Source organism: Rattus rattus, chromosome 3 (assembly GCF_011064425.1).
Source record: "Rattus rattus isolate New Zealand chromosome 3, Rrattus_CSIRO_v1, whole genome shotgun sequence".
NCBI lineage: Eukaryota > Metazoa > Chordata > Mammalia > Rodentia > Muridae > Rattus > Rattus rattus.
In genome coordinates this window covers 25,810,391-25,824,190 of record NC_046156.1, presented here as the reverse complement: position 1 = coordinate 25,824,190, position 13,800 = coordinate 25,810,391, and the positions used below count along the sequence as shown (strand labels likewise).

At 38.0% G+C, this 13,800-nt stretch overlaps 1 protein-coding gene across 1 annotated transcript in view; it reads right to left on the bottom strand.

Annotated features, from left to right (window-relative positions):
- Positions 1–4,137: 4,137 nt before the first annotated feature.
- Arhgef38 (Rho guanine nucleotide exchange factor 38) overlaps positions 4,138–13,800 on the bottom strand; it is a 112,913-nt gene continuing 103,250 nt past the window's right edge. Inside the window, exons 12-14 of the mRNA XM_032897295.1 lie at positions 12,931–13,129; positions 12,575–12,816; positions 4,138–4,999 (exon numbers count right to left, since the gene is read on the bottom strand). Coding sequence (XP_032753186.1) covers positions 4,814–4,999; positions 12,575–12,816; positions 12,931–13,129 — 627 coding nt within the window. The 3' untranslated portion in view covers positions 4,138–4,813. The remainder of the gene's footprint in view (positions 5,000–12,574; positions 12,817–12,930; positions 13,130–13,800) is intronic.

The following is a 13,800-nucleotide window of genomic DNA, read 5'->3' as shown; positions in this document are numbered from 1 at the left end:
TACATGAAGCAGTTACGAAAGCAGCAACAGTATGTTTTTGTTTGGCTATGTATAACAAGGATTTGTAACTTAGGTTATGTGAGCCATAGAGAGCTTGTTTTTTTCTTGAATAGCATTGAAGTCTACAGCTCTCCCTGTTGGCTCGGTGAATGAGTGGACAAGTGAGTAGGTACCTTAGTTTTCTGTTGTAATAAAATACTCTGACAAAAGCAACTTTAGGGAGAAAGGATTTATTTTGGCGTACAGCTCTCAAGGGATACCATCCATCATGATGGTGAAAGCATGGCGGCAGGACCATGAGGCCAGTTGATCAGCTTGTCTCAGCTGATAGGAAACAGGACATAGAGCCAGGCTACAAAACCTCAATCTAGCTCCCAGTGAAGGTTTCTTCCAGTAAGTCTTTACCTCCTCTAGGTCCCATAACTTTCCAAAAAGCACCACCAGATGGCAACAAAATGATGAAACACAGGAGCCAAGGGGAAACAGCACAGTAACAACCACAACAGCAAGTGTTCTTGTATAAAGATTTAGGATTGACGATTCAAACTATTTTGGTCAGTATCCTTTTCCTGTTTTTCATATTGTAATTTATGAGATTAACCACAGAGTTTAGTGACTTGAAAAATGAGACAAAATGACACTGAAAGAATGCTGGTCTTAAGATACAATGACCTGGTCTTCAACCCTTTTGTGTTAGTTTCCCACTTTATAAAACACAATTCAGTCGAGATAAAATGAAAGAATGCAAATGACTCCTGGTTTATAGTGCTTTTGTTGTTTTTTTTTTTTTCCAGTAGTGTGTGAGTCATATCCGTTTAGTAGCATCTGCACTTCAAGTCATCCTCCTGAAGCACTCACACACTCTGTAAGACTATTTCAGACCATTTCCAGGTAGGGGCAACAGATTGCAGCTCCCAGTAATTCACGTGATCATGACACCAAGCAACTGCTACTCTACATGTAGCACTGACTCGCTGAACTATGATAGAGCAGGGTGTTTTAGACCCATGGTGAGTGTATCAGAATGTGACTCCAGTATAAAGCACATCTGTATTTAAAAAATTAGATTATTCCGGGTCTTCACAAGGGCATGGTAGTGCTTTTATTAGTTACAATTATAAATTCTTAAGACCTACAGGTTTCACAGAAAATACATCCATTTTAACAAAATGAAATTTTAAAATCACAAGAAATCAGAAATGCGATGGATACGCTCAGATGCCTCGGTGGAATTTTAAGCAAAACAAAACTAATTTAGTAAAAGTATCTTCTCAGGGATTTCCAAACACGGACATCTTGATTCTAAAGTGTTTTCTAAAGTGTTGAGTTCTTTCAAAATATGCAAATTTTACCTGCATCTAACTAGAGTATACAACTGTGAAAACAGTAGCTACAATAAGACCTCCACTTGAGATCCAGTAGACCTGAAGAACTGTAGTTTGGACTGGACTAATTTTATATCTGTGTGTATATAGAGGAGGAAGCAACTACAGAATTAGACTTGTAAGATTTGCATTCTTTACACAGGATCTATTCCTACAGAACTCCAAGTCCAGTGTCTGTCTAGTCAGTGAACCGAAATCACAACCTTATTGGCCATGATATAATGTATAGGATCATTTGGTCTGAGTTTTGAAAGGTCTAGGATTTTCACTAGTTAGCAATGCAGTGCATATATTAGGAAGCTACAGTTACTACAAACAACTTAAAGGGTGAGGGGTTTTTATGTTTTATAATTTACTCCTGTTATTCATACAGCTTTGTGAAGTCAATGGGGGAAGATAAAGATCCAAGAAGTGACAATTCCATGTCTCAGTAGTTGAAACAACCATTTTTGAAAACCACCCAGACTATGTTCATCTCAAGTAGCATCAGGCATTTTAAAAGTGGTTTCCTGAATTGTATTTTGGAACGATTTAGAATGTTCCAGCATTTAGCATCTGTTACCCATTGCTTCATTGCTGTGACTAAACGTGCATTTTTATCTTTTCTCTGCCCATCCTTCAAAGTCAATGTCTTTCTCTTAAGTATAAGGTAAGTTCAGAAAAAGGCTTTGGAACTTTTTCATGATTGTGCACCAATGATAATTTTATGTTACTAGATGAATATTTCATACTGTATATTATGTATACTAGAAGTTTTAACGTGTGCATTTCAAAATAAAATGTAAATAAAATGCATATATTTTTATTTATTTAAAAAAATAACTACAGAAGCTTCCTCTTCATCTTGGCAAAAAATATCACCCATGTTAGAGGATACTATTCTGTACAATTTTAATTTTAAAAGGAATAAAAAAAACACACTAGCCTGCATATATATATATCTGTACATATATATCCTATAAACTATAAACTTTCTTGGAAATTTATTTCTCTGGGGTCTATTAAAACAATTAATTGCAAAATTACAAGTTACTTGATTTTAAGTAAAAAAGTTTTAAAAAAAGTAGAAAATGAAGGTATTATATAATTTTTCAGAGCTCATTTCTAGTAATGGGCTCATCATGATAGGAAAGCTGCAGTCACTGGCTTCATAACAGTTCTCTCTCAGGAGCTGAGTGAAGGATTGATTTTCCAGGCACAGGTTTTTCAAAGGTCAAACAGGAAGCATCACTCCTAGTGTCACATCAGTAGACAAAACTCCTGCATCTAATCACTGATTTCAGCCAGAAAAGCACAACTGTGCTATTTGTATAATCCTTCACTGTTGTGTAAAACCTTGAAGCTTGGTGTGGTGTGCAGGTGTGCACGTGCACACCGCCATATACCAATTATGCCTCTTTGAACCGTTTTCATAGTGTTCTTAAGTAGCAACTTCATAGTTCTTTTTGCTTAACCTTAGGCAAACAAAGTCATGCTTTAAAACTGAACTCAAAGGGAAATTAACTTTTTTATTTAAAGTCTCTAATATCTTTTAGAAAGTCTTTTGTTGCCCTGCAACAAAACCAATGTCATGAGAACATTATAAAGCAACTTTAATGTTCTTAGTAGCAGTATAAATTGTTTCTTTCATGTAAGAATCCTACTTCTGCTTTGGGAAGAAGGTATGGTATTCAGTCAGCTACCCTGGGAGAAATAGAACTCTTTATTTTGTTATAGATATTGCTCAGTAATAAATATAACCATATATATATATGGTTATCATATATATATGATATATTATATATATTGAATGGATCAAATCTTTCAAAGTAACAAATCTTAAAACATGTCATTAGGAATTTTATAGGCAATTAAAATCTACTGTAATTATAAAAGAGTAACCACTGAAAATCAAACAAAATTAGAAGTCTCCCTGTTCCATGATCCTAAACACACTGTTTCTCAGTAGGCATCATCGTGGGTTTTCTTCTATAATCCCACGGCTGTCCTCTTTAGACTCTAAACTTTGCATGGCCAGGTACTGCATTGATTTGCACTGTGCTAACCCCTCGATGTTATCAGAGTTCCTGATGTACAGCAGCTATTTGAGAATGCTGACCAAGGACACACATGCCAGGCATTTCGGTCTTCATAAAATATTCTCTATGGAGTTGTTGCTTCCAACTACTTTAGTTTCCTTCCCTCCTCCTGAGCACATTCCCTGGTTCATTCCATCCCCGCGTCTGTCCCACTTTCTCTTTTTGAACCCAATAATGTCTTGACTGAATATGCCCAAAATTTTGGAGGACAGTTCTCAGTCAGGGGAGTCGCCAAATTTAAAGCACAATGCCCTACCATGGTGCTAATGCAGTCCTCCACACCTCGTCTGAGTACAAACTGGCTGCTAAAAGTATTTGCACCCTGGCGCTGAAGTAGGACGTGCACTGCTCATGTACCTCTAAATCAGAGTGATGCCAAACTGTTTCTTCATTAAAGCCTCGTCAGTAGTCGTTTGTGACAGCTTTAAAACGATTACACTTTCATAATGCTTCATCACAACGATAAAAATTACAAAGAATAAACTTTGACACTTCTTTCTTCTCTCCCCGGCTCACGTGGAAGCCCTTAATTTTGAAAAGCTGTTAAAGATTGAAATGTGGATCTGATTTCCTCCAGGCCCATTGTTCACATCTCTCTTTTGCACTCAAGGCGTGTCCGGTGTAGTCAGTAGGAACAGACCTCAGAACCATGCTGCCTGTGTGTGACCCCCTCTACCTTTGCTAGCAGTGTTTACTCTCTATGCTGCATTAAATCATGACATAGAAATCATTTAAAGCAAGGGGCATCATGGAGTACACATTGAGTAAGTTTTTAATATTACTAATACCTTATAGTTTCCCTTTAATTAAAGATGCATTTAAAATGGAGCCCTATATTAAAGACTTCTAATTGCCTGTTATTTTTCTGTGTAATTAGTTTATTCTGTGACTTATACATGCGTGCATAATCTGTATTGTGCTCATTCTGTATAAACTGCCAAGTATATTATGTGTGCATGTAATCATGTACATGTACAAATAAGAAATGTGAAAAACAATATGTTTGAAGTAAAGTACAGAAAAAAATTACGATAAAGTGGAAAAACCTTACTCTTAGATCCACTCTTCAGTGATGATCACTGAAAATATATCTTCTCAAAAGATCTCTGCCTTTATAAATATAGTCAGAGCCTAGGCTGTTTTACCCTGCTATTTTTGTTGGTAGTATTTCTGTCAACCATTATTCTTTATATATCGGTGAAGCTGTCCTATTAGGAAGCAAGATTGTCCTCAAAACGTGGTATGCTGTTCATGCAGTTCTGAGGTCTCTTGCTTTCGGGTTTGAAGTTTCGTTGTCTGTTTCATGAGGTAGTCAATAAGCAACTTGCTGGGGAAATGTCGCTCATTTCCTTAGGCATACGTCATCCTCCCAAGGTAGTTAGCTGGCACATACCCTTTCTGACCTTGAGTTTCAGCTAACCACCACTCTTTATTCCCACTTAGATCACAGAACCTAAGTATATGGACTCTCTGGTACTCCTGAAGGCTGAGTTCATGGTCGCTCCGTGCTTGAAAGGCATGGACTGCATAGAAGACCTAGACCAAAACCAAAAAGACATTATTGGTAGCAGAACTTAAAACTGGAGAAACTTAACATGTTTTCGCCTTTCAGAAGCAACACTAGGTGTTCTTTGTTTTTGTTTTCATTTTTTACAGTCACATGTCCAGCTCTTCCTGATGGATTTGACAGGATATGATCTAGATTGGAAGGGAAACAGGCATTTGTTTTCTATCGGAAGGAATGTAGATTGCCCATGCTTGAAGGCCATTTGGCATTTCTGTAAAATGCTTTTGACTGTTCATTCTTTCAATCAATCTCTTAAGATCTTTTCCACAGAAACAGAAACACTGACAGACACCTAACATCTGTACGACAATGTTTCTGTCTTAGATATACGGAGAGATATGGGGATGTGCAGAAGGTTTAGAAAGTGTAGATTAAAGACAGTTCTATTAAGTAAATTTGTAGTCATTTAAGTGGCATCTTATGAGAATAACAATATAGAAAATATTCATATTAAATATTTTTGAAATGTAAAATTATAGGCTGGGAGATGATCAAGAGAGCATAAAAGGACCCAATTGAGATCTCAGTACCCACTCACGAGCTTCACAACCAGTGGCCAGAACTCAAGTTCCAGGAAATTCAGCGCCCTCTTCAGACTCTGTAGATAACTACCCTCACAAGTACACAGACATGCAGGTGTAAATTTAGATACCTAGAATCACTAAATCATTTCTTTGATTGGTAGGACTATAAGTAATTCTCCCTGTTCCTTCTAAGTTCTTTAATTTTCTAAATCTTTGTAAGTGCATAAAATAAAAAGTATAACTTTATAAAATTAGCTGACCTTGAAGAAACTAATAAATTTCAATTAAAAATTTCTATGACCTCAGAAAAATACTTGATAGTTATTAGATAGTTATTAGTTAATTGCTGTTTAATTCATCTTTCAGTAGAATCATAAGACTGCTAAATTTAAAAAAAAAAGTTTCCTTATGATACGAAATTAAGCCAACTAACCAACATTTATATAGTCATTTGAACAAACTTTGCAAAATACGTTATTGGAAACCTTAAAGCTCAGCTGAAGAAATAAATATTGACAAGACAAAGCCACAAGACTGCCACCACCACCAAGCTACACTTCAACAGTAGAGTTTGAAGGTAGCCTTTCATCAGGGAGGGGTTGATAAAGGAGTTAATATGTCACATCTGCAAAGGTGGATGAATGAAAAGAGATAAGGGGGGGGGAAGGAAGGAAAATTGAGGACAAGTAGATCAAGGTTCCATGAGGCATGAGTTGACATCACTAAGAAGGAGAAGAGACTGGACAGGACAGTGAGACTTGTTCTGTAAATCTTAAACCATTACTCGGCTCAACAAAACTCTGATTGCATTGGCTGGTACCTTCTTAACAAGGAGCCTGAGGTATTATCCAAGAAAAGGAACCATATGAATGAGATCTAAATGTGTCCCCCTTAGTCCTAAAGTTATAATAATGAGGTGAAATTAGGAAGAAGTGATCAGGTCTAAAAGACAGTGCCTTCAGGAGTGGGACCCATTTTTATAAAATCAGCCCAACACCCTCATCTCTTTTAAGTGAAAATCTCCCCCAAAAGTGCTCCCCATGAACGACAAAGTTGACTTCATCAGACAACAAAAACGGTGACTTGATCTCAAACTTCTCGTCTCTACAACTGTGAAGATTTGTTGGAACGTCACTTGGTATATGATATTTTGTTAGTGGAAACTTGAATGGATCAAGGTAGGCCTCACACCCCTCAAGGGTCATGAATGCCATGCTACATGATACGTTCAGATGTTTCCTTGACCTAAAGGGTTTGGATATCGTATAGGGGATTGTGGTGCAGGCATGAAGATAGATCCTTGGAAACGGATTGCTTTGTTTGAAAGTAAAGAACAGAATGGGGGAGCTATCCATTATTAATTACATTTCAGCGGTAAAAAATACTTTTTTTTTTTTTACAGAGCCTGTAATAGTTTATGTCACATGGGCTGTAACTTCAATCACCCTCTCAGCTAAGAGTCAGAAACATTCTCAACCACAATGCTAACCAGTGCTGCCAAGACCCACATCTTCTAACTCCCAACCCTGTGCTTGATCAACTCCTTTTTAGGGTTTTAGGACTCTTGTTCTAAGTCCTAAGTCCATACACAGTGTATGCCTGGAGAAAGGGTCTGGAGTTTCTCAAACGTCACCACCATTTGGTAGGTTTTAAAGTGACAGCATTGAATAGATCCACAAAATTAGTGCATGCTTAATTTGGTTTGCAAAATAATACAGGAGAGTGCTGTGCTAAATTATAGTCCCCAAGGAATCTATAAGAGCTGGAATCAGCAGCTGTAGCCATCTTTGTAATTTGAACCAATAAGAAATATGCTTTCTCAGGCATGGATTTTTCAGAAGGATAGCTTAGCTACTGTCCCATACCTCAACGCCCGTGCAGTCTTTCACCTTGGCACGGATTTCCTCAAAGGGAAAATAAATTTCGATTAGATATATTCATTATTATAATGTGTTTTATTGATGTTTTTTGACACAGAGTTTCACTATGCAACCATTGGCTGGCCTTAAGTCACTCTGTAGGCCAGGGTCACCTTGAATTCATAGAGCTCTACTTGCCTCTGAGTCTACACTGTGGGAATTAAAAGTGTGTCACCATGCCTGGATATGTGTGTGTGTGTGTGTGTGTGTGTGTGTGTGTGTGTGTGTGTGTTTGAAGCAAAAATAATTCTCATGAGGCCATAAATTTAAAATTCAAAATTATACAACACTTGTAGAGTGTCACAATCTAGACTTATTTCAGATAGTTACTTCCTAATTCTCATATAGCATGCTATCTAAAGGCCTTCTATACGCAAAATGGAATTAAGTCTGCTTTGAAAGAAGAGTAGTCTTTCTGGTCTTCTAATTCTTTGTATTTCCTTTGTTGTTAGAAGGGAAAAAAATGGAAGTTTTCAAATTGTGGCGAATTGAAGAACTGAGGAATTTTTCCTTTTCAAATCTGCATCTATGCTTTTCTAACTTTAAATGTGCTCGTGCTTTTTCCAGAAATGTTAATTAAAATGGTATCAATATGAATCGCAGTCACGCATTCCCTTTTTCTCTTGTTATTTTTGAAACGTTTCACTGTTTGCTCCTTTGCCTGTTGTAAATCTGCATTTCCTTTTATGTATGATAACCTGGCCATCCAGCTTAGCTCTCTGTGCATTTGATTTAACATCACCTATATAATGAGTCATCCACAGATTATTACCCATAGGCGTCGTACTGTTCCCTGTGGCGTCATTGCCACTTCTGAAGTCTCTTACTCTGTGTATTCCTGCATTTAATTTTTATTTTATAACTTCATTGCATTGTGCAATCTCATTTTATTGATTTTATCCGAATTCTCCAGCTATGAACAATAAAATTCATAATGTATTTTAATTTTCCTTTCCAAAACTAAAAAGCTTTAAAAACCAGCATTCACTGTATTAGTTCCAAAGCCAAAGTGATTACATTGCATGAAAAAAATACCCATTCTTCTCTCTCGCCCTATAGAAGCAAGCTTTTATTTTCTTCATTCAACGATTATATATTTTCACCAATACGTAGGTTTTTATGAAGTAATCTGGGAATTTAATAAAAATATTTTAAGAGGTTTAAACATGAGGGTTAAGAAAAGATTGTTTCTCAGACACTAAAACACACCTGAGACCTGGGTATGGATTCCTTAAGAGAGCCTCCCATTGTTGATATTAGATTAGTCATATATATGTAGTATTTGGATGAGTTTGAAGCTATTATCATAAAAGGATGGTTAAGAAACCAAATCACTCCACAGGGTGCCTCCTGAGGCACGTTTGATACCGTTATAACTAGTAAGAATAAAGGGAGCTCACAGGCATGCAGGGAGGAAAGGCCATCTTCAGTGTAAACAAGTAGTTTTAAGGAAAAGGTCTCAAAAGTACACAAAGAAAGTCATGTGCCTTTTACTCTTTTTTCTTCTCCATCTTGTCGTCCCTCACTCTGTCTTTATTCTGAGATAGTAAAAAGGAAAGTGCATATTTTTGCAATCTAGTTTGCTTTTAGAACATTGTAAAACATCTTTCCATATCAAATATTCTCTTAATCTTCATTTTAATAGATTACTTAAATACCTTAGAATCAGCCTCTTAGATTGTTGGTGAACTTGGAAACACACAGCATAGTCAACATGCGGTATCATTATCATAAGTGATAATAAAATATAGGGCAAAGACCAGATCATAAACTTGAGAAAACAACAAATCTGTCTGAAAATGTGCTTTCAATTGTACCTTATAGAAAAGACCAGATGCAAACAAGTACTTTTCCAAAATAATTGAGGAAACTCTCTGAGGTGGTGTGGATGAAAATGGCCGCCCAAGGCTCATGTTTGAATAATAGGTCTCTAGCTAGTGGAATTGTTTGGGAAGGACTAGGAGGTGTGGCCTTGTTGGAGGAGGTTTGTCACAGAAGCCAAGTCTGCCCATCTACCTGCCCTTGTCAGGGTTCACTTGAATCCTCAGTAAGACTACAGGACAGCCTACAACTCCCCGTAGGATGTGCTTCTGCAAGTCTGGAAAATGACAGAAAGAATCACCACTGTACGAAAGAGCAGAGCAAGAAACAGTGGAACCAAGCAATGCCCGGCTAAGCAGTACAGACGACAGCTGACTTTGTTTTTAAAGTTTAAATAGCTATGCAAAAACTTCTATTGGGGACACATCAGATATGAGATTTGACAAAGATATGATTTTCAACCATTTTCAGTCACCAACCTGGACCTCTATGCTATATCAGTCTTAAACTGTGACCCATAAATGCAAGTATTCACATACTCCCCGAGAGATAACAGAGTAGAAATATCAGCCTGTGGCGAACATGAAACTATAATCCCTTGTCCTCAGTTCCAAGGATGGAGAGCAGCTGCACTAGGAGACTGAAAACCGCCAGTCCACATGCCTTTGTGGTCAGTGGTAAAGCATCAAAGGAATGGCTCCCTCCTACCTCTGAGATTTTCTTTCTCTTTCTGCTGTAGCCCCCACGGGGGTCGCAGATCTTTGCTATAATGAACTGAGGCATACTCTCTGCTTGCAAGGGGGGAACCCTCAACGTGAATGAGATCATTTTAATCTAAGGGAAGTTTTCAGGGATCCCATGTGACCATTGATCCAAGATGTGCTTCTCAATCCAATTTATTACTAATAATGCCAGTATTTACCCAAGGCCAGTTGTCTATATTAACTGGTTTCCAAATTCAGAGGAAACAGAGAACAAAATGGATTTTATAAAAGGTATTTCCTAATTTGAGAAAGAGAGAATTTCCTCCCTTCCTCTCCCCTCTTATTAAAGAAAACATGTAGCATCTAATTCACTTGAAAAATGATCTGGTATTTCTTCTAAAAGTAAAACATATATTTACCATGCCAGGGCACAAATCCATTCCTGGAGTCTGTTTAAGAGAAGTAAAATCCACATAGACACATACATTAATGCCCATAGAGACATTATTCACAATAGCATCAAAATAGACGTTGCCGAAATGGATTAAATGGCAAATTGTTAAAATGCTGTATCTATGCCGTGGAATACTATTAGGTGGTTGAAAAAGATGCAAAATACAGATATTTACAGCAAGGATGAATATTAAATACATGCGGAGAGAAAAAAAAAACAGCTACAAACCCCATATACAATTCCATCCATGGAAAATATATAGAAAAGGTATAATAAAGAAATGGAAGGGGTTGGGGATTTAGCTCAGTGGTAGAGCGCTTGCCTAGGAAGCGCAAGGCCCTGGGTTCGGTCCCCAGCTCCGGAAAAAAAAAAAAAAAAAAAGAAATGGAAAATAGATTAGTGATTTTCAGAAGCTGGGTGTGGGAAAAAGCAGGGACTGCAAATGAATGGAAAGGATCTTTGGGCATGAAAGAAATGTTTGAAATTAGTTTGCACAATTTATACTAAATATACTGTAGCTATACTAAAAGTCACTGTATTTTACATTTAAAATGAGTGAATTCTATAGCACATAAATAAGACTTAAATAATGTGATTTATGAAGGGCAGCTCTGTAAAGATTTTCTATATACCCTGTGACCCCTCAATACATTTATTTATTTTCCTTACAAATATATTTATAAAAGCATACAAAAGGAGATGAAGAATTTGCCTGGAATTATTGTTTTACACTTTTAAATAAATAATATTGTTAGTATCTTTGACTGGCTTAGTAATTATGTATCTGACTGATTTTATAAAATGGGTGTGACAGTATGTGCCCATAGTTATACCACTGAGAAGGCTGAGGTGAAAGGCCAGTCTGGGCTGTATCATTAGATTCTGCCTCAGCAAAAATATAAAAATTTAAAGATACTTCAGAGAATTGTTTTAAGAATGAATGAGCTATATAAGTAGAGTGATATTTAAGGGTTAAAAAGGTAACACATAATATGTTTTGTGTGTGTGTGTGTGTGTGTGTGTGTGTGTGTGTGTGTGTATGTATGCATAAAATTTATCTGAAAGACAAGGTGTCTTTGAGGAATAGGACAAAGGGGAAAGGAATGAACAATTTCCATTTAGTTTATCCATATCATTCATTTCTACCTTCTGAAAATAAAATGTGTCACCCCAATGGGAAAGAAATTTAGGCTAATGAAAATTAACTGTGTTAAAAAGGTGGAAAATTAGGTGGTCACTACTTGGAGATTAATAGTTGAAAATACTGAAACTTTATGAGGTAGCAAAAATGAACCTTACATTATAATTAGCGTGCCGATTTATGAAGGGGCCATGCCAGTGATCTTTGCATTGGCACAACCAGCGAAAGGCAAGTGGGCAAGCTTCCGTGGTTAGCAGGCGGCATTAGTAAGTGTCCAAGTCCTCTCCAGTTCAATGAAGACATTACTTCTAAAGCAGTGGTTCTCAGCCATCCTAATGATGCAACCCTTTCATACAGCTCCTCATGTGGTGACCCCCGCCATCAAACTGTTTTTGTCCTTACTTCATGACTGTAATTTTACTACTGTTATGAACCATAGCGTAAATATTTTGAGTTTTTGGATGGCTAGGGTGACCCCTGGAAAAGGGTCATTTGACGCCCTCCCCCTGCCACACACACAAACACACACAAAGGATCGTAACGCGCAGGTTGAGAAACACTCTTCTGGCTGATTCAGAGATAAGCGCTTACCTGATATTGATGATCACAACTGAACAGCCTTTCTTCAGTGGCGGAGCATTAAAAAAGAAATTTCTGACTATGATGAATATTTACCAGTAGATTAGCATCCGCTATGATTTGGACCTATTCTGGGTCGAGAGTTCATCGCGTGCATCGTTTCTAGTCAAAACAACAACTCTGCAGTCCAAGGATTTTCTTTTCTTTTCTATTTTGGAGGAAGCGAGTTTAGAGAATTTAATTCTTCGCTCAACAGTCCGCAGATGCTACGCGCTAACTGGCCTAGGTCTCTTCAAGGTCAGACCTGGCGATTCCCTATCCGTATTTCCGCTCCATGTGAGCAGTTAGAGATCCGTTTGTTTGAGTGGCCAAGCATTTTTACATGAAGGCTTAAAGTCTTACCTGTTCATCTACCTCTTGAAAATTATCCGCATCGGCACCATTTGTTTCAAACTTCCCGCAAGAGCCACTAAGAGATGAGCTGCTGTCGCTTATGCTGACACTGTCACTGGCCGGCCGGCAAGACACAAAGAGACTGATGTTCTCGAAATCGTCGTCACAGAATCTGTTCTCTGCATCCACCTTCTGCTCTTTCCCTGGATTGTAGGGCCTCAGGAAGGAAGAGTACACGTAGCCTTTTACAACTGGTAGAAAGAGGAAGAAAGCACCAGGGTTATGCGAGGACCATCCCCAAACACGCAGAGACTCCTGGGGAATTCTCAACCTGAGGCGGGTTAGTCTGTGGGAAGGAAACTTACATCCGGTGTCAACAAACCACCTGCTTGTACTCCCCAGGGGATCCTTCTGCTCCAAAACAGCTACCAACTCCCCTTCTAGAAGATTGATGTCATGTTCTTGTGTGGCATTACACTTGCGCTTAGCTCGGTAGAGTTCCTCTGCTCCATATGTGGACAGAAGTTTGGAGCGGTGAACATCAGTTTGATGTGGCACTTCTGGCTGGGAACAGTAAGAAGCCCTGATTCAGATGGACGTACAGGGAAATCCTCGTTGAGTCCATAAAGATTTTCCTTTAGAGAATTATTTCACCGGATAAGTTATATACCAATCTGGATACATGACAAGGTGGATGCTTGGGTCGGGCTGTTCGTATATTCAGCGGAGATTTTCAGTTTTAAAATCTCGAGTAAGCACATGAGGGCAGTGTTGTAGAAAAGAAAGAAAATTCAATCAGGCATAAGAAGGCAGAGGCTCAGGGGCTGGCAAGGTGGCTCGGAGGATAAAAGCAGATGTCCCCGAAGCCTGCCTGCCCACTTGAGTTCAATCGCCAGAATCCACAGAGCAGAAGGAGAGAACCATTCCTATAAGCTATCCTCTGACTTCTAAATGTATCCCCCACCCCGTGCCCATCCCCGTGTGTGTGTGTGTGTGTGTGTGTATGTGTGTCTCACACACACACTCACGCACATATACCATAAATAAATAAATTACATTGAAATTTTAAAAACAAGTTCAAAGATGACAGAAGGTCTAACAACTCCTGACTGTTGAGTGATATTTTACTATTTTGTATTAATTTCTTGCATGGTGAGTACTTTGTAATTTTAATTCAGTAAATTGCCTATGTGCATCTTTTCCTGGGTTAACAAGAAAGAAGTCACGAAGGGATG